Raw genomic sequence first — 20,962 nt, 5'->3', positions numbered from 1 at the left:
GAAAAATTTCTTCACCGAGTGGTCAGGCATTGGAACAGGCTGCCCAGGGAGGTGGTGGAGCTGCCATCTCTGGAAGCGTTCAAAAAACGTGTGGATGTAGTGCTTCAGGACATGGTTTAGGGGACATGGTGGCGCTGGATTAATGGTTGGACTTGATGATCTTGAAAGTCCTTTCCAACCTAGTGATTCTGTGAATCATAGAATCCTTGGGTTGGAAGGGACCTTCTCAGGTCATCTCGTTCAACCCCCCGGCCGTGAGCAGGGACATCTTCAACTACACCAGGCTGCTGAGAGCCTCGTCCAGCCTGACCTGGAATGTGTCCAGGGATGGGGCATCTACCACCTCTCTGGGCAACCTGGGACAGGGTTTCATCACCCTCAGTGTGAAAAATTTCTTATGGCTAGTCTAAATCTACCCTCTTTTAGTTTAAAACTGTTACCCCTTGTCCTATCGCAACTGCTAAAAAGTTTGTCCCCATCTTACTTATCAGCCCCCTTTAGTACTGGCAACTGCACTAAGGTCTCCCCGGAGTCTTCTCTGCTCCAGGCTGAACCCCCCCAGCTCTCCCAGCCTGTCCTCCCAGCAGAGCTGTTCCAGCCCTGGAGCATTGCTGGGGCCTCCTCTGGCCCCGCTCCAGCAGGTCCATGTCTCTCCTGTGCCGAGGGCTCCAGAGCTGGACGCAGCACTGCAGGGCGGTCTCCCCCGAGCGGGGCAGAGGGGCAGAACCCCCTCCCTCGCCCTGCTGGCCACGCGGCTTTGGGGGCAGCCCAGATTATGGTTGGCCTCCTGGGCTGCGAGCGCATGTTGCCAGCTCACGTCCAGCTTTTTGTCTGCCAGGACTCCCAAGTCCCTCTCGGCAGGGCTGCTCTCCATCCCTTCACCCCCAGCCCGTGCTGATACCGGGGGTTGCCCCGACCCAGGCACAGGACCCTGTGCAGGAACCTCATGAGGTTCAGACAGGCACGTAACTCTCTGCTCATTTACTGATATGTGCATGTACTTCCATGAATCTTGTGTCGGAGCAGATCCTTAAAACCATCTCGATTCCATGGCAATAAACACCAATCGGCGTTATTATGGATTTATGAAGTATCCCGTTTAACAGGCAGATGCTTCGCTTAAGAGGAAGCGTTGCCGATCCCCTCGCTCAAGGCCTCCAGTTGTGTCACAGCCACTCGCGCAAGGCTGGACGGGCTTGTCGCTCATCCTGAGCCGGCTGTCCGGGAGCGGGGCTCTGCTCCGGCACCCCCGCGCCGAGCACCGAGCCGAGGGGGAGCGGGCCGATGGCCGTCGCTGGCGGAGCCCCCCCGCAAGGCCGGGCAGCCGCGCTGGCCGCCCTCCGGCTCACACAGCCCCTGCAGTGCCGGGGCAGGGCAAGGGGAGCCGCGGAACCGTCTGCCGCCTCCACGCTCTCCCCCGCACAGTCACCCTCCCGCGGGAGGCCCCGCCGGCCTCCCCCCGGCAGCAGCTCCTCCGCGAGCCCCCGCCGGCTTGTCCCCGCGGTGGCCCCTCAGCGCCGGGGCCAACCTCGGAGCCAGCCGTCCGGGCCCGCCCCGGCCCCTTCCTCAGCCCCTCGCCCCTCTTCCTCCCCCCCGGCTCTGCCCCCCTCGGCGCCGACAAAGGACCCGACGGCCGGGCCGGCCTCGCGCCGGTCCCTCACCGCGCCCGTCCCGCGCGCCGGCCCCTCCCTTTCCCTCTCCCTGCCCCCCCCCCTCCGCCGGCCCCGCGCGCGCGGGCTGCCGGCGGCGGCGCGGGGCGCGTGCGCAGTGCGCGGGCCCCGGCGGGCGGGCGGAGCCGAGCCGAGCCGCGCCGAGCGAGCCGCGCCGCGCTGAGCGCAGGGAGCATTGTGCGGGCGGGCGGACGGACGGACGCCGCGAGCAGCGCCGAGCGCCGCGTTCTCCCGCTGAGGCCGCCGCCGTCCCCTCAGCAGCATGTCGGGCCGGTCGGTGCGGGCCGAGACCCGGAGCCGGGCGAAGGATGATATCAAACGGGTGATGGCGGCCATCGAGAAAGTGCGCAAATGGTGAGCGGGCCGCGCCGCGCCGGGACCCCGCGCCCGTCCCCTCTCACCCTCCCCTCCCGCCCCGCGCCGTCCCCTCACGGGGCCGGAGCCCGCCGGGCGGCCGCGGGGGGCGGGGAGCCGGCGGCACCCAGAAGCCATTTCGCTCCTGCGAGTCACATGAAGGCGGCGGCGTGTGAGGGCGAGAGGCGGCTCCATTGTGCGGCCGAGCCCCCTCCCCGCCGCTCCCCGCCGACCCCGGCCCGCCGCGCCGCGGGTCCCGGGTCGGGCCGGGCGGCGACGGGGGCGGGCGGGCGGCGGGTCGGGCCCGGCTCCTCCCGCCACCCTCCCCTACAAAGGGCCCCGAGGAGCGGGCCTGGGAGAGCTTCGCCGCCGCTCTGTGTGGAACTAGAGCTCAAGGAAGTGTTGTTTTTTTTAAAAAAAAAGCGTTAAAAATACCCCTGTGAGGAGCCCAGGAGTTTATTTTTTATTGTTACCCACGTATTTACTGATTCTTGCCTTTCAAGTTCGCGAGGGTTGCACGTAAGCGCAGCAAACCCGAGCAGGATCGTCTCCCACAAACGCTCCGGCGGTTGTAAACCCCGAGCAGAGCGGGAGAGAGCCCGTAGTTGCCGCTGGAATTTGTTTTAAATGATACGATTAAAGGTTGTACCCCTAGTGAAAGGATTCCCTTTTGTTAGGCCTTAACCGTGTTTTGGCGTTTTCCCGCTTTTGTCTCTTTTTTTTTTTTTGGTTTTTTTTTTGTTTGTTTTTCTGCTTTTGTTAGGAAAATCAACGTGAGGTGTTTAAACAATACAGTGAAACAGTCACTGCGGTGTTCCGCACGGTCGGTCCAGGGTTTTTGGATGGGATAAAGAGCAGTGCCAGTGTGACTCGAGAGGGATTCTCTCTTCCAGCAAGTTCAGTAGTCTTTGTGCGTGTATCTTAAAATACTTTCTTTAAAATCCACGGGGAAATCCCTTGGGTTAGTATTAATCTGTGTAACTCAGCTTTTTTTTGAACCTGGTAAACCAAGGGGGCACTTTTACTGCAATCCACAGCTAACGCTTCGCTTTCTTTAAAAAAAAAATGAAATGCAGAATTAAAATGTGCGGGTTTTGGGTGAAATAGATTGTTGGCCTTTTAAATGGCCTTGAGCAGATGAATGGGCTCGTTGGCTTGAGCTGGACAAAGAATCGGGACGTGTGTCCAATAACGCAGGGCACGAGATGGGGATTTCAAAGAATCCAGCCATTGTGCAGGGAGCCGGAGCAGCCCGAGCACCGCAGTTCGCTTGGTTTCAGGAACTCTCTTCTACTCGGGGGGTGGTTTTAAGTGCTGTTTGCTGACTGGTGGGCCAGCTTTGAGGGGTCAGAACAATGTATAGTGATGCGACAGGACTTTTATTCAAACAGGAGCATTGTTGGATGTGTGGGACTATTTTGCCTGTAGGTATTTCATTCATGAGCGCAGCATACTTCCTTTGAATCCTAGTTTGTGGATTTCGGAGAGGAGTAGAGGCAGAAGCTTAGCCATTCAGCAAAATGCCCAATTTATTTTTTTTTCTTGGCAAGGGCTCTGTGCCATCATGTCAGTTGCTATGGCTTCCTCTATAAAACAGAAATCTTACAGTATAAATAGATTTTGTACATGTTAACCCTCATGAGAGACAACATGCTTTAAAGGGTTCCTGTACAGGATCATGCAATGTTTCTTTTGATTATTGTCAGAAATATTCATACGGCTTTTTGTGTGTGCATCTCACAAGTATTTACATAAATCATTTTTCTTAGTTTTAAAGAAATCATTATTTGAAGGTGACTTTCATGATTCCCCCCTACCTGCAGTCAAGTGCAGTGAGAAATTAGCGAGAGAGATTCTGTGTCTTGTGGTTTGAATGTTTTGAGAAGACTTGGCTTGTTAAATTGAACTTTACACACTAGCAATTCCTGCATCTTCAGAAGAGCCACATAGGCAATTTCCAAGTGTGCAGTTTCATTTGCATAATAGGAGCAATTTGTTGCCATCCACAGCTCTTCTGTGGAAATGCAGCCACTGAAGATTAAAATACCTTGCATCCAACATTTCATAGGACAGAGTTTTCTGAGGCTTGTGTGCTTGGAGCGCTGCGTACCGAGGATGAGTGGAGAGGCAGACCGAGCTGGAGACTCTTCTGAGCGGACAGTGGCTCTGGTGCGCGCTGTCCTATGCTTTATCGATCTGTGAGGGTGTGCAGCAGCCTTGCTGTGCAATATTGCCGCATGCCTGTACTGCCATGGCTATGAACATGCCTATAGGAAAGCAGTTTCAATCAGTGCAGACTTCGTTTCTTAGAAAATGTGTGTTCTTTCTTAGACAGTAGAGCTCTTTGATGAAGGAACCCTATCTTTATGTGTGTTTGTAGAGCGCGTAGCACTTCTGGTATTACTGGAACTTAGTAGTAAACGGTGAAGTTGTTACGTTTTTATCTTGAGAGTAATGTAACCATATCTCCTTTGTTTAAACTATTGCCCTGAATGAGCATCTATTTTAGAAAACACATAGCACGTGTCTTGCAGACTACACGGTTGTGTTGTAGTTGTGTGGAAGAAATGTTAAAAGTTCCAGGGCTAAGAGGGTAGTCCTACTTTTTTCTTTATAGCAGTACCTGACAATTTTTTCTTTCATTCTGTTTTAAAAAATCCTCTGACATAAATTTATCTCAATGAATTGTGAAAGGTACAGGGTTGTTTTTGTCTTTAGAGAGTGATGGGTGTGTGTAGATGGCCTCTCAAGAAGAGAGAGGCAAAAACTATTGTGCCCTCAACTACCATTAGGAAAATAAAGGAAATACTCTTGTTTTACAAAAGCCTGATGAAATGACTTTGCAAAAGTCTTCTTTTCTAAATGAAAGAAAATGCAGATATTTACTAAAAGAAAAGTAATAGGCGGTAGGCAAGCATAAGTGGTAGGATGTCTTGGGAGGCAGTGAAATAATTTGCATGGGTGTTGTAGCACTGCTGAGCTTTGGACAACTGTGCAAATGTTTGAGGATGGAGGTATGGTGTGGTTGATGAGGATAGGTACCCTGATCTAGAGGGTGCACCAGGAATGAGGAGATCTCACTGTGTTGACTTGCCTTTGAATTGCAGTATCCTTGCAGAGGTTCTTTGTCCTTTTTCTGCCCCATCAAAGCCACAATCTAGGAATAGTGATAGCACCTTATGAAGAAGAGGTGAACCTGGACAACTGATGACAATACTTCCAGAAAGTGCTAAGTGTTTATTACGGCAGGGAGCTGGCTGTAGAGCCAGATGCGACTTGGGATGTAGCTTAAAACAAAGCATGTTGTGTAAAAGTTGAGGAGCAAAGTCAGGAGGGGCCGTGGGATCATGTCACCTGGTACGGTTGGTTGGGATCGCTAGCTGTGGCTAGTTGGAGTAGAATTTCTAGACAATGCTGCTGTAGCTTTTCTGTTCGCTGTCTGCATTCAGACTTGCTAAAATATTTTTGTGTGGTATGTAATGCTCTGAGATTGAGCTTCTACAGGTTTTGCTGCTTGTGCTTTCACTCTGAAAAGTAGTTATGACATAGAACTTCTAACATGATGTCTTTGGAAAAGACTGTTTGCTACTACCAGATTGCCACCCTCGTTTAGTCTGGCTACATTGGCTGTGTTTGCTTTCCTGCTAAGATTGTAGTTCATGTAGTGGCAGTTGAAGTAAAAAAATACCCAGTGTATGCGCAGGAGCTGTACTGAAGTACTGTAGTGGCCCAAACACGCTGTTATCATGCTTGAATTACGATACGTTTTTTCCTGGCTCATGATTGTTTCTTTTTGAGCCAGGATAAGCTCTCGCTGACTTCAGTAGAGGTTGGATGTATCTTAAAGGTAGAGTTTTGTCATGCATAAGCCACGTTTCTCTTCACTGCTAGAAAAGGTGCTTGTTGCAACGTGGCACGTAGCAGAACTTGTTTGAAAACATGCTGGCCTGTGTAAGTTAAAGGGGACTCTCATAATGCACCATATTCAGGTAAACTCAGAGAGAAGGTGTCCTTAACCATTAGTCTTTGTCCATTTCTGCTACAAGGTATTTTATTGTATTTGCAGTGTGGTCAAGAAACACCATGTATATTTGCAGCTACTTCACACTAGTCACTAGACAAATATCTACATAGCAATAGGCGTGCTCTGAAAAGCAAGCCTTACGTTTCAAAAAAATCTTTTTTTGTGCGTCTTACAGCACTTTTTCTGTATAATAATGGCATTTTCTTTCCCATTCCCCTTTCTCCTTTGCTTGATCCCACAGGGAGGTCATAATTCTGTGATTTTCACCAAACTCTGTTGCAATGCAAGTGAGTGTGATGTGATAAATTCAGCATTATGACGTCACTTCGTGATCATCAACAGAAGATGGGGTATGTGGGAGCAAATCCTTGTGTAAATACAGCTCACTGTGATAAATGGTAGTCACGGTAAAAAGCCAAACAAGTGTGAAAGCCTTTTCTTGAATGATAATATGTTGGCAGTAAAGGCTTTCTGTTTCTGTGCCATCGAGTGTTTCTAGCACTCATTGCTGCTGCAGAAGCTGCCTTGACACTTTATGTATAAGTGTAATATACACTGTTGTGTTTGCTCACTGGTATATTACTTTTATACATGGAATTTGATACTCCTCTTTGGAGCCTTAGTGTTAATATAAAAAATATAAATACATTTGAGAGTCTTGGGCTATTTAGAATGGGGAATTGAATATATAATTATGTAAGTTCTAGGATATTAGTATGCCTCAGGCATAAGCACGAAAGAATGCTTACTCTACGTATCCTTGGCTGTCCTTTAAATGCTGTGCAGATATGGTTCAGAATTTAAAAATGCTTTAACAGGATTTCAGATAAATGTAAGGGTTTGTTTCTGTTGCATTGACTAGTTTCTGAATTTACTATAACTAAAATATTTAAGATACTTTTCAGTGTGGAAGATTAAAAGAAAAGCCTATTAATGTATATATTTTAAGTTTTGCCATTTTCCATTGTTGTTACTCCTGAGTCATTCATGGAGGAACAGGAGAGGTTTGAAGCTGAAAAAAATGTTTTTTTGTAAAGCTATGGAGTTTGTCAGCCAGGCATGGGCAAGTAAAGTTGATAATTGCCACATTTTTATCCTGATTAACTCTTGGGTTGATGGTGTTCCATGAACCACCTTTTCCAATCCACCAGTCAATATTGAGATCAACCTATATGGTATAACAGGGGACAGTGCAATAAAAAATACTGCCTAGTGACTGCTTAACAAAGGTGGAATAGAGTTACAGGGGTGGAATTCTGATCAGGGTCTCAGGATGAGTGGGTTCAACAGCAGGTCCATTTTACAGACAGGAAAACAGGTGGAGAAACTACTTAAGGTTTCACAACGGGATGGGCACGAGAGTTCATTAATCCCTCATTCCTAATCAGGCATTTGGTCAGTGAGACTATTTTGTAGTTTGTGCAGCATTTAGCAAACTTACTGTTATGGGCAGCACCAGTAAATTGTCAGTTCTAACTAAATGAAAAGGAAAGTCCCTGATCAGCAGGTTGGGTTGGTGTCTTTGCACAAAAGCTAAAAAGTGAGTGTTCAGAGTAGAACTGATTTTGGGACTTTGGGTGTTTTTTGTTTTGTTTGGGTTTTTTTGTTTGGTTGGTTTTGTTTTTTGTTTGTGTTTTGTTCTGAAATGGAAAGGCAGTAAGTATTAGGGGTAATATTCAAAGGTTTATTTGCAATAAAATCTTAAATCTTGAAGTTATTTTACCCTGTTGATCTTAAATGTCTGAAAGTCGTTACATTTCTTTTGTTAACAAATTTGTGTTTGTGCTGCCAATGATTTTATTACATTTTAGGGGAGGTTGTCTTTTTCCTTATTAATACCTTTATGGTCTTAAACCTTCGATACTGTAAATGCTTACACATGTAAAATATCTGAATAATAGCAGTGTGATGTTGGGTGTTCTTTTTAGCCATAAGTGCTTGCAGGACTGGGATGTCGGTGTACTTCCATCACAAAATATCCTTATTCCCATTGTTGTCTGAATAACTGTGTATTGAATTCAGTAAAAAAAAAAAAAAAAAAAAATCCCTATAGCTGAGGGTTATCAAAACTTAAAGTGGTACTTAAGAAACTCAAAAGAATTAAAATGTCAGGGCTAACTTTAATACTAGAAGGAAAAAGTTACTAATATAGGTTTCCTCCTGTGTTCTACAGTCTGTCCAGTGAAGATGCTGTGTGAGGCTGCTTTGAGATGCTAACAGGTATCTTGAACTTTTGGTTTTCCAGTGCAGCATCTCTAAGTAATATTTTGCTGTAGGAAAAGACTAAAATCTTGATTTTTTTTTTTTTTTAAGCATTTATTCACCTCTCCCCACACCCAAAACAAAACCCAAGCTGGTTTTATTTCCATAATTTCAAAGGTTTTCCCCAGTAGAAATAAGTTTAGTTTGTCTTGTATCCGTAAAAAAAAAATGATATCATGATCATCTCTTCACAATTAAGTATGCTCTCATTATTGACATGCCCTCATCTCCACTGTCATTTTTATTACATCTAGCAGTAGAGCTCCAAATTAGCATAACATTGGGTTTTGACATACCTTAGCCATCTAGCATACCCTGATGGATGCATCTAAACACTCTGAGAAAAAATTGTGCTCCAGGAAGAGCAGTGGGAAAGAAATGAATCTGAGATACTTTTGTACTTTTTAATTAAAATATCCTTGTGGACAGATCCAAAACTTATCAAATTGCCATATATAGCACTTTTTTTTTTTTTTGGTTGAACAGGAAAGTGTCTTCTCTAAAGAGAAAACAAAGAAGATTGGCTGTAGTAGCTAAAACAAATAGTCAGGAGGATGTTTGTGGCATTTGTACAATATGGCTGCTTTTGATTCTGGAAGCCCGTTCTAAAAATGGAGCTATCATATGTATTTGGAGTCACATCCAGTTTCTCCCATCCTGCAAAGAACATTTTTATTTATTTATTTTCTTAAATCTATAACTGGATCCCAAATTTATTATTTAAATGTGTTTTTTAAGAAAGAAAAATGCTTGAGATCTCATGCCAAATTAATTTCAGATGTTCCTGAATATTTAATGGAATTGGTCTTTGTTGTTAACTTTTAATTGATCCATTTGCAGAGCTATATTACAAACCCAGGAACCAGCAGTGGTAATCTGTGACCTGAAAACTGATCACAGAATTGTGATGAAATTTCTCTGGCATTGTGGACCTTCTTTTAATATGCTGATGTAAAGAGCTCAAGGAATTCATCCCTTAACTAAGTGTTCAGCGTCCTTTCCAGCTCCGCACTCTGTGTCTGCGTGACCCCCTAAGGTAGTGACGCCCTCCAGCCAGATTTCCTTCAGAATTTGTCAGTGTCACGACTTCATGGCTGGCTGGCAGGGGTCTGCACAGAGTGCCGTAGGTTCTGCTTTTTCCCTCTCCGACAGCCTTCTCAGCCTTTCCTGCCCAAGAGAGCTCGGCTCTCCAGAGTCTGAATTCTGCATCACGGCACATATTGCTACCAATGAAGCTGTTGGTTCTAAGGCTAGAATTTCTGAGCTGTCTGACAGAAGTGTTGAGTGAATGTTAAATTGCTAGCAGCAAATTTCTACCCAAAAATAAACCTCAGACGGTCAAAATGTATTTAGATTTCTTATACCATTAAACAGCTTCATGACAATCAAAACACACTGGTCTGTCTAAAACCTCTTCTGCTCTCTAGATACTTAAGTGAAAACTGTAGGCATTAAATCTACATTTTCAATAGCTGCTGTATCTTTAATCCAGTTCCTGTTACTGCTACTGCAGTTACTCACCTAGTCAAGTAACAGCCCTGAAAAATCTGGAGGTTAGCAGTGCTCTAACAAGTTTTTGAAATGCAAAGAACAATTTGCACAATGCAATACTAAAGACGATGTAATAGAGATCATCCTACTTGATAGCCTATTTAAATCCTTGACAACTTACAATAGTAGATCACTTTCTTTTGAATCCGGAGTTTAACTTTAACTTCTCCTGCATTGTAATTTTGTAGGGAGAAGAAGTGGGTGACAGTTGGCGACACATCCCTAAGGATTTACAAATGGGTACCAGTAACAGAGCCTAAAGTCGATGATGTAAGTATTCTGCAGATGTCTTGCTTTTTTCAAGATGTAGACACTCGTGTTTAGGGCAAGTTGAAAGAAACATGCTCTCTATTCTTTGAGCTTTTAAGCTAAGACTGGTGTGGGTCTTACAAGCGTTTGAACAGAAGAGCTTCAGGGAAAATGTTGATCTCTGCAGAAGGTGATGTTGATGGTTCAGTGGGTGGCAGTCTTCCTCAAGTCAGCTTGGATCAATTCTCAGATAACTGGTAAACGTTCGGCTTGAAACTGATTTTTGAAACCTTTCTCTAGTGTAATATTGGGAGGTGGGGCGGGAATGCTAAGACATCAGTTACTTTTCCCCCTCTTTCTGCCTGACGCTTTTGAGGAAAGTAGCTGGTTTGGAACTATGCGGAGAATGTATTCTATCTGTGCATCACTGCTATTTTGCCCAAAAATAGGTGCAAGACACTGAAGTAAGGGTAGGAACTGAGAACTGAGATCACTTGTATTAACACATCCAGCCCAAGCGATACAGCAGACATGTTTCTGTTGTAATGTGTGTTTTTTATATTGATAAATGTTTTGTGTATGCATTGTATTTACGTTCCTAGCATGCACCGTTCATTTGCTATAATACAATTATGTGGCGTAAAAATCAAAGTTGGTAGGGCTTACAAATTGTTTTTCAAAATGAATATTGCTCTCATTTTATAAATTGAGATACTGTTACAGAGAGAAAAGTAATCAATAGTGCCACGGCAAATTAATGATACAATAGAGTATATATCCTAAGTTCGGTACTCTTTCCTTGAGCTGTCATGTGCTTTTACTTTATTTGAAATATAAGTTAAAACCTGTCTGGAAGAAAATTGCGATGTTAATAAATGTGTAAAATTATGTTTTTTCAGACAAGTCTCGTCTTATTCAAAGTCCAAATTCAAGACCTATTTTTGATTAGCGTTGTTTTAACTGAGTTTGTTTCTTTCTGTACCTTTGGTTGTACCTCACATTTCCATGACTGTCAGAGTTGTGGTAAGCTTCTTGTATTCTTCATCTCTGTGAAATAACCTGTTGTGAGTTGGGAAACCTTTCCTGGTTTCTTTACAGAAACTTGTTCGTTCTTTCCAGTTGTCAAATGTTTGATCTTGATTTTATTATTTATAATACATGGGGGGAGAGAAGCTGTGCTATCTATGTGAGAGAGAGATTAGTTTATTTAGGCTGACAGCTTCTGAAAATTTTTTTCCCGCAGTTAAGCTATGCTGGCATCATGGGTACCATGAAACTTTGAAACAGAATTTCTAGCGAGCTTCTGAATCAATTTCCAAGGTGACTGGTACCTGAAGTCAGCTTCTCTGTTAAGAAGATTGGGTTTATATAATGGTCTCTGTGTGCAAAGTTTAATTGTATTTTTTGAGCCATCATCTTTAGGTTTAGGCTCCAGATTTGCTGAAATTGGGACACAAGACAGTTACTTTCGTGTCCTCCAGACACATTCTGTTCATAACAAGTAGAGGCTGTTGTGCAGCTGCAGTTGCTGCAGGCTTGATGTCGTAGGGTTTCTGTCTTTTTGCTCTGGAAGTTCTCACAATTAAAAAAAGCGCATATGTTTTAAAAATACATATCAGGTGGGGGTGATCTTGGCTATTTAATTTTGTTGTGAACATCTTTTTATATCTTATTTCATCCACCTGTGAAGGAGCAGACAGTATACTTGCCTTTTACTAGAACAGGAGAAAGGGTATCTTTTACTGCTTCATGTTTCAAATGGAAGTTGTCTTTGGTTTTAGTGAACACAGATTAGATTACTTCCCCCCACACCGTGTTGTTCCTAAGACACTTTGACATTTCTTTGAACTAGAATTGGCTAGGCTTTTTCCTCCTACTAGTTTTGGAAGGCTGTTGTAGAACCTCACCACTTTGATGGTTAAACCTTTTAAAAAAAAGCTTTTCAGCTTAAATTGTTCGTAGTCGTTTTTCAGTATTTCTCTTGTGGCAAAAGTGTCCTTTCTACCATTTTAAAAAAACCCAAACAACTGAGAGAAATTATGTCCCCTCTGAACTTTCATTTTGCAAGGATAAAGAAGTCCGTGTGCTTCCACCTCTGTTTCATGTATTAGGGAATAAAATCTGGGTTCTCTGAAGTAAAAATACAATTTTTAAAAGGCCTATTTAAGGTATAGGGAAAAGTCCTTCCAGATATCACTTGTTGAATTCCTTCTGCAGTCTTTAGACAATATTTGATTGTGGTTTTAGTTCCTTCCTTTGTTGGAGGACACTGTCTTACCCGAATGGATGGGTTGCTGAGCGTTCTTCCTAGAGTCAGGCTTTTAATTGTCTTCTCGGCCGGCACGCAGGATCCTCCAAAAGCAGCGCAGCTGGCTCTTTCTCCTCTGAGACCGATTACGTCACCTCCTAATTGAAAATGCTGCATCCCTTAGCAGACACAGATTTTCCACGTGATGGATGCCACTGTCTCTTCCTTTGTTTTAATGCTTGCAGTCCATACTGTTGTTCAGTCATGAGCATGTTGTGACCTATTGTTCTTGTACGACTGTCTTATTTATGCTCTTTGTTTTAGGCCAATCTGATTTTTCTTAGTCCCATCTTTTAGTTTTAATGAAGAAACAGCATTAGTTGTAGGGAAGGAGGAGGTCTCCGCAGTGTTGGTCATTGAGAAAGAGGTAAAAAGCTGTCTCTCGAGTGTTAAAATTCTAGCTCTGTTACCACTCCTGTTGTGCATGTATGCGTATTGTCTAGGTGTATTCTACAAGCTTTCTGATGTGAAAAGGAGAATGTTTTGCAGTGGTGTGTGGATATACATAAACCATACAGTGAGCAGAGTTACGAGCTCAGAAACAGGGTAGTTTCATGAATCTTAGACCTGCCTCTGATCAGCGATGTTCTTCCCTTTTCCCGGTGTAGCAGAGATTCTTTTGACCTTCTTTTCTATCTCTTTGGACTGAGTACAAAGTTAGCAGCCAGCACCTCTCAAGTTCTCCAACTTCATTTCGGCAAGCCATTTAATCATCGTGCCTCAGATTCCCTGTTTGTAGAATGAGGAGTATTATTGAGAATTTTTGTACTTTTCACAAAAATTGTGCTATTGTTTGAAGATGAAAAACATGCTTAAGTGTGAACCAGTACTAGAATTTCTGGATAGAAACCTATATATCCTAGTCTTTTGTGTCACGAAGAATACAACTGGAAAAACAGCCCTGCAGTTATTGGGACCGATGTGTTTTTGATAATGGCAGTTATTATTACATTGGCTTTATTTCCTACTTGAAATTGAGACAGATGCTCACAGAAGTAATGAGTGGGAAGGTTTTATATTGCAACATGGATTTCTCTTCATGGTGGTAGTCTCATTTGTTTTTGGTACCTTTTTGTTTTTCAGAAAAATAAGAATAAGAAAAAAGGCAAAGATGAAAAATGTGGCTCTGAAGTGACCACTCCAGAGAACAGCTCCTCTCCAGGGATGATGGACATGCATGGTGAGTGGGAGGTCAGCCCCCATTACCCTATTACACTGCTATGAAAGTATAAGCTAACAGTTTCAAATTCTCCGTTGCTCAGACATATGGATAGAATAATTGAGTCTAAATGACAACAGCATCAGATACTCATTTGGTACCATGGACTTCCTTTCTGTGGATGTACTAACCGTTGTTTAAATGCTATTTTTATTTGGACTGTGTGTGGGGAAGAAAATTATTAGCGGAGCTAAATATGAAAATAAAAATAAAAATACCTACCATTCAAAATACTACACTCAGGTGAAGTAGTAACTCTGTCGAGTTTGCTGTTTCAAGACCCAAAGGACACCCAAAGCCTCAGTAGCACCTATAATTTGTGCAGGTTTTGTACTTTTTATAGGTGAGTCAGGTCAAAAGTGTCCTGCGAGACAAGAAAGCGAGCTGTGGTTCTGTAGTATCTTCCTTCTGCTTCAGCTTGATGAAATTAACTTGCTAAGAAAACATTTTTTTGCTTCCCAGTCAGGCACTATTAGGTCAGTTTTTTAATCTTTTTTTTTTTTTTTTTTAAGTGTGAACTTTTTTGGACTTGATGATCTTGAAGGTCCTTTCCGACCTAGTGATTCTGTGAAGTGTTGAGTGTTAATCTGGTGTTCATTACAGAGGAGCTTGCACAGCTCAGCTCTGTTTCAATTTTTTACCTTCTAGGTGTTTGGATAACAATTATGGCTGATAATGCAGCACTATTTGAGCTAATAAGAGAGGATCACTTTTTAGTGGGTTGTAAATTCTTCATTTCAGTTTTATTTGCATCTGTATTGCCTCCTGGTTGATTTTTTTTTCAGTGTTCACCACACGTATGGTCTTGCAGTTAAAGGATTGAGTAGGATTTTAACAGATCTGGATTAATTTTGTATCTGTGTCAAACTTCTTAGCTTTTGCCTTGGTCAGATAATTTAATTTTCTTAAGCCGTGTTTCTCCCATCCACTAGGTTAATATACTGCTTGCTTTTTTATATCAAATATAATTTGCATTTTTAAGCCATACAGTGCAATTTCATGATAAACTTAATCTGATCTGACTTCAAGCTGCTCTGAAAAGTGATGGTCCCATCACCAGCTCTGTGTTTCTGAAGTCCTTTGCATGTAATGATTGTACAGATGCAGAGGGAGGTGGATCAACTTGCACACTAGTAATTTAACTAATAATGTTTTGCTGGGTTAGTTTTCTTTAGGGAGCAGGAGCTTCCCTCTTGGTTACCCATGGTTGTTAGACTGGCTTAAAGATTACAGGAAGTTGCACCCCACTGCTATCCATAAAGTATTAGCTGAGATACTTAAACCACTGCCATTGGTTTTCAGAGGAAGAATATTTCCTGTTAACTACAGAGACATGATCTGTGCTGCAGAAGTACTGTGATCCAAGTTTTTGGAGGCTAGAGAATATTCTGGACAATTATCACTTAGAAACTACTGATACTGGGACTGGATGTTACATTTTACCTTGATGGGGTTTTGTTGGTGGATTTTTTGTTTCGCTGACCTTCAGGACATACTTCAAAAACTATCTGCTCATCTGAAGGTTGTAGTGATGGGTATTTGTAAATCTGCAGCATGAACACCTAATTAGCGCTATGTTATATGAACTAGAAAATGAAACTGTCACTTCAGTTGATCTGTTTTACCCATATTACAAAATTCTGGGTTCTTTTGTAACAGATCTGAGTAAAACACTCTTGGTTTTATTGTGTAATATTAGTTACAGCACCTTTTTTGAAGTTTTATGATTTTTCGTAACTGCTAGAAAACTCCTGTATTACTGCATAGGCTGTGAGAGCAAAAATTGTGGTGGTGTGGAAAAAATTGTGGTGGTGTAGACGTAGTGTTAGTCTTAATGCTTGGACTTGATCCCCAACAAGCTAGACTGTACCATGTGTTATCGGGGAATAACACAGGAAAAATATTCAAGAATTAAGGTCTACTTTTTTTCTTGTCAAATTAGACTTTCTTGTTTTTAACTCTTGTTAACAGATGACAATAGCAACCAGAGTTCAATAGCTGATGCTTCTCCAATAAAACAAGAAAACAGTAGTAATTCAAGTCCAGCACCAGAACAGAACCTGGCAACACAAGCAGACGGCACTGAAGTAAAGTCTGATGAAACTCAGACAGAAGCAAAGGAGCAGCCTGGTTCAGAAGGTAAGCTGGAAAGACCATCTGCAAAGCCAAAAAAAAAAAAAAGTTATCCTTTATTGTATCATTTATTTGCTTACCCATTTTAAGAACTGAATAATACAATTTGAAAGAAAGGATTTCTGAATTCTCAACATGTATGTGAAAATGGGCCATAATCTCTCTGGCCTACCAGTGATCCTTCCATCCAACTGGAAAGGTCAGGTTGACATTCAGGGTCTTTTCAGAGAGGAAACAAACAAAATACTTGGTTTATTGTTGTCATAATCTCAGTCTTGAAAGAAGAAATAATTTTAAATCATCTTTAAAATGGCTGCTACCATGTAACCACACAAATCCTGGGAAGTATTACTTTTGTACATTCATGAATGTTTGTTAGCTAGTGTAAAAGTAAAACAGAGGTGAGATACTTTGAAATTATTTTTTTAATTGTGTAAACTATAATATAAGCTTTCTTTTTTCTTAAGCCTGCTAGTTATTTATTAAAAAGTTAGCTCTGAATTCTGTCCTAATTTTCTAAAAGTGTTACAATATTGTACTGCAGTTGTGCACATTATTAAAAATGAAAAATAATTCCAAATTATTATTTTAAATTAATCTAAATGTAAGATAATTTAAAAATACATGTGGGTTAAGAAATTGTTCTGAACGTCCCTCTTTAAATGGTATTTTGGGTAATCAAAACATGCTCCGTATTTATATTCTTGGGGAGATAACTTTCTTCATCCTATTACAACAGATAAAAGATGTCCTTAACACCATTCTAATGATTTGGTTGCAGAATTCTTCCCATAGCAAAGCAATTAAATTATGCCCTCCTGATTTAGTTCTTAGCTCAGTAGCTCCACTGACCAATTTAAATTTAGAGCTTTTATCTTGGTAATACCAGAATGGTTAAGTATGTTAAATATTGTCATTGTTAACTGGGGTTAATATTTGACAACTGAATCGCCACCAAATTGAAATAAATCAGAATGCCATATCCTTCAAAGAAAAATCTCAGCTAGCATTGTCAGTCACGGTAAACAGTATGGATTTACTCCTAGGTCTAATATTGTCTGAATCTGCTTGTGTGAAATTGTTACATAGCATACGTGCTCCCCTGACTAAATTTAGGTTCAGGGAAAATCATACCAAGTTCTCTGGATTAGTTCCAGAGCCAGTTACTGTAAAATGAAAGGGAGAAGTAATAGCAAAAAATACCCATTATTAAGGTGTTTTTTCTATTGGTTGTATGCTGTGTTTAAAAATTTATTAAATAATTTTTTTCTCTGACAAAGTGTTACAATCAATCGAACCACTGGAATTGTGACGTTATCCAACTGGATAGGGTTAATGACCTTGTACGTCTATCTCATGTTACCGCACTGAAATCAGGGACAGTTTGAGTGGTCAGAAATGCCCAATGTGGACTTCATAAAGAAAACAGGTGCGTTCAGAACGTTTTGCTGTGTAAACAAGCAGACATTGGAATAGTTTGGTGCTTGGCAGTTCAAAATAAGGATCCCCTTGCCCAGAGGTCAGCAGCGGCACGAGTGGTAGTCGTCAGCAGCGACTGGAAGAGAACCCAGCAGCTATGAGCGAGCTGTCCCTTGCAGAAGTTGTTTTAGGTGTGTTTTTGTGACGGGGAGATGTGTACATCAGAGTGCTCCTTAGCTCAAGTTGCAATGTGTACTGAGACACACAGCGGAAATTGAAATGGAAATTCCCTCTGACCCTTGGGACTTGTTTCTTTATCAGTAGGAACGTGCTTTTCTGGTGAGACGTGGAAAGGAAGACGATTCCGTCCGAGTTTGCTGAATATGATCTTTGCTCATCATAGGCGTCAGTTTATGTCGAATTCAGTCAGAGCAACTTTCAGAAATGCTGGTGATGCTTTTTATACAGTACACCACAACAATAGCCATTACTCACTGGTTATGTCATCTTCATTAATGAAAGTTGTCCAACGTAATTTTTGAGCTGGCAATTCTCTTCATCTAGAATAAATTTACATGTTTCTTGGGTCAGGGACCTGTGGAGAGATCACTTCATAAAACTTGACTCCATGCATACTTCTGAGAATTCATTCAAGTCGGGAAGGATTTTTAAATGAGGTGAAGGAGAGAATGGGTTTCAGTCCTTACACTGTTCTTGATGTGGATACTGCAAGAAGTATGATTTACCTTTTACAATTAAAGGGTCTTGGTTTTGTGTGGTTTGGGGTGTTTGTTTGTTTTGTGGGTTTTTTGCTGAGTCTTTGCGTCTGGCCATACTGTGTTAAACTTCGAGGGATCTTTAACCCATAAAGGCATTTTAAGTGCCTCTGTCCCCTCTTCAAGTGAATGGGTGCTTTAACCCTGAGTCCTCTGTAAGTAAAGTCTTGCTTTGAGAGAGAGAGAGAGAAGGGTTTAAAAACAAACAAACAAAACCACAAAACCCAAACAAACAAACAAAAAACACACACAAAAATTGGAAGCAGGTAAGAGTTGTAACAAGCTGGAAGACTTCTCCATAAGTATGTACCAGAATTAAAAATGCTGCAGCCTTAATGGATAAGCTAGCTAGCTGGATTTCTAAATTTTATCTTAAAAGTGGTATCAGGCAAAAGACGTGATTTTAAATATACGGCTGAATTTCAATTCAGATAGCTTTACTCTCTCTCCTTAGCTACACAGTTTTAGATCCATTAGTTATCACAAGTCAGCCCTTTTTGTGGTTGCCTTTTCCTTCTGGTTTGAAGCAAGTTTCCTTGTGCTGCAGCCCCTTTGTGAAGCTTGTGTTGAAGCTTCTTTGCCAGGAGCGTTGTGTGTCACAGGGTGTGCGGGGGCTTAGCTCCCTCTAGGGACTGCTTCCAGCAGCTCTGTGCTGCTGCCACCACGAAGGCGAAGGTCTTCTCCAGTGGCAGCAGCTGGTGGCTTTGGTCCTGGAGTTTGAGCTTAATTCATTACATTCACCCAGGTGTCATTAATGTTATCAAGAATGGTTACATGTGGGTGAAATTTCTGTGTTTGGGATGTTGCTAACGAGAAGACATCCTGAAAGGTCCTGCTGAACGCTTTCATTTGTTCATTTAAAATTACTTCTTGACGTTTCAGATACCTCTGATGAACAGAATTCACAGTCTTCAATGGAAAATTCCATGAATAGTTCAGAGAAAGCAGAAATTCAGTCCTCTGGAGAAAACGATATAATTACAGAGGCATCTAAAAACTCTCAGGTAACTTTTAAGAGCAAAAGCCCAGTTACTTGGAATTTGGAAAAGAGTATTTTTTTTGGTGTGTATTTAGACTCATTTCCAAAGGTGATGACAGTAAAGCAGCTGTAGAGTATTACATGTACATGTATCTGGTTTTGTGGTTAATTTGATTGGCTTCTTGCATTTCACATAATTTAAACAGTAAGACTAGATTGGTTTGATTTACTTTTCAGTTTCCTAAAGTAGGCTGTGTTAGTTTTGTAAGGTTTTTTTGGTTTTGTCAGTAGATGACAAGAAGTGTAAAGATGTTGAGGTAAGATCTAAGTAGAGGAGTGATTTCAGGAAGCAGATGTACTTGGTCACGTCATTCTCATGCCCAGGGATGCCTTGTATTTTACAAATGACACACCAGGGAATTTGTTCATGCTTGTTGTTTGATGTTTATGGTGCCTGAAATTCAGTGCAAAGATAACATGGTTGTTTTTCTTTTCCCCCTTGTTAAGGACTCTGAAGGAGTGCCACCTTCTAAAAAGATGAAAGTAGAGGCTTCCCAACAAAATGTTGAAGAGATTTAGACTATAGATTTTTCTGGTCAGTTTTTATGTAAGGTACATCAGTGGGCTTAATTATAGAACAACCTTACTTAAGCATCTTCTCTTGGATGAGGACAGAACTCCTAACTTTTCAAGTTACCAAGCAAAAATCCAAGAAAGCCTAACAAAGGTTTAACTTCTCAGACACTGAAAACTTTTTCCTGTGAAACAAACATTGAGAACTTTTAAGTTACTGTCTCTGAAATGGTTGGAGTAAACAACTCAGGAGGGGTCTACGCACTGTTTCTAAAGTCAAAATTACAATTATGTTGCTGCTGTATTTTTTTTGTTTTGTTTTGTTTTCATTTCTCTATTTAACATTGTAAGATATTTAAGGATGGTACAGGTCAGGTATTAGCTTTCATGTGAAGTTCATTGTTCTGGCGTGATGTCTGCTTTTGTTTTGTGCCTTGTGTTCTGAAAACAGTGCTAACTTTTAAAAGTTGTTTTGCAACTGTCTCCTTTGCAAAGTGGCCTATGTTTGTAAAATGCCATGTAGTAAGGCTTTTTCTTTTTTTGTTTGGGGTTTTTATTTAGTTCTTAATTTTTAAATCCCTGGTGCTTAAACTTTTAACAAATACAGATCAGGAAGCCATTTTCACTCTTGGAGTCCAAGGAGAAAAAGGAGCTTGATACTTTATTTTAGCAGCTATAGTGGAGATCTTTTATTGAATGCATGGCATTCGCAACTGTAAATCTGGTCTTCTAAGTACTTAACTTCATCAGAAGTTAACACGATCTGTTTACCATTTATAGTCCAGATCTGAATATATACAGCAGTTAAAATACTTACGTATTAGGTCCAGATCTCTGTACTGGGTACAACTTGCTTTACAGAAAAGTTCCACTATGTACATAAATAGGATCAAAGGGATTGATGCACAGTGAATTTATTTTTGATTGGTCATTTTTGATATCATGTTTTCACTGAACTGGATTTCATTGTACTGTTTCTTTATAAGATGTTTACTTCTACGTTCCAGGTTAATACTGGTTTCTTTTTTTTCTTTCAGCAAGTCTTGTAAATAAGCCTTGTTGTTTCCATAGTCTCTCCGTCATTGTTAGAAATGTTCGTTCTTTTCCACTTGTGTTGAAGTGTGCTTACGCTGAACTTGATTGAAAGGCACTAAGTATGTGCAACTCCCTTCAAATTCATGGCATGTAGAAGTGCAGAACCATCTGCATCAGGTCGTACAGCCTGATCGTACAGTGGGCTTTGTATTTCCAGGGTGAGCTCCCGGTTATAAATACCTGGTGTCAGTGGGAACCGCTTATTTCTCACTTCAGTACACTCGCGCGCGCGTACGTACATCCGTACGTACATCCGTATTGCTGGATCCGGCCCTTAGTCTGTCTTCACTTTGTGTGGGAGATGGAACTTGTAATTTAAAATATGATCTCACAGCTAGGAAAATGGTTGC

General features: G+C 41.8%; 1 protein-coding gene across 1 annotated transcript; it reads left to right on the top strand.

Moving 5' to 3' along the window:
• Positions 1-1,932: 1,932 nt before the first annotated feature.
• On the top strand, positions 1,933-20,761 carry BCL7A (BAF chromatin remodeling complex subunit BCL7A; the record flags this gene model as incomplete). Its single annotated transcript, XM_082007639.1, has 6 exons — positions 1,933-2,024; positions 10,050-10,131; positions 13,502-13,598; positions 15,609-15,776; positions 18,848-18,969; positions 19,452-20,761. 6 exons carry the CDS (start codon positions 1,933-1,935, stop codon positions 19,521-19,523), a joined length of 633 nt encoding a protein of 210 aa, XP_081863765.1. The 3' UTR covers positions 19,524-20,761.
• Between the last annotated feature and the right edge of the window lie 201 nt (positions 20,762-20,962).

This window comes from Phaethon aethereus (genome assembly GCF_964289735.1).
Source record: "Phaethon aethereus genome assembly, chromosome: 17".
Classification (NCBI taxonomy): Eukaryota; Metazoa; Chordata; class Aves; order Phaethontiformes; family Phaethontidae; genus Phaethon; species Phaethon aethereus.
The sequence above is the reverse complement of the archived record's forward strand: the minus strand, read 5'-3'. Positions and strand labels throughout refer to the sequence as shown.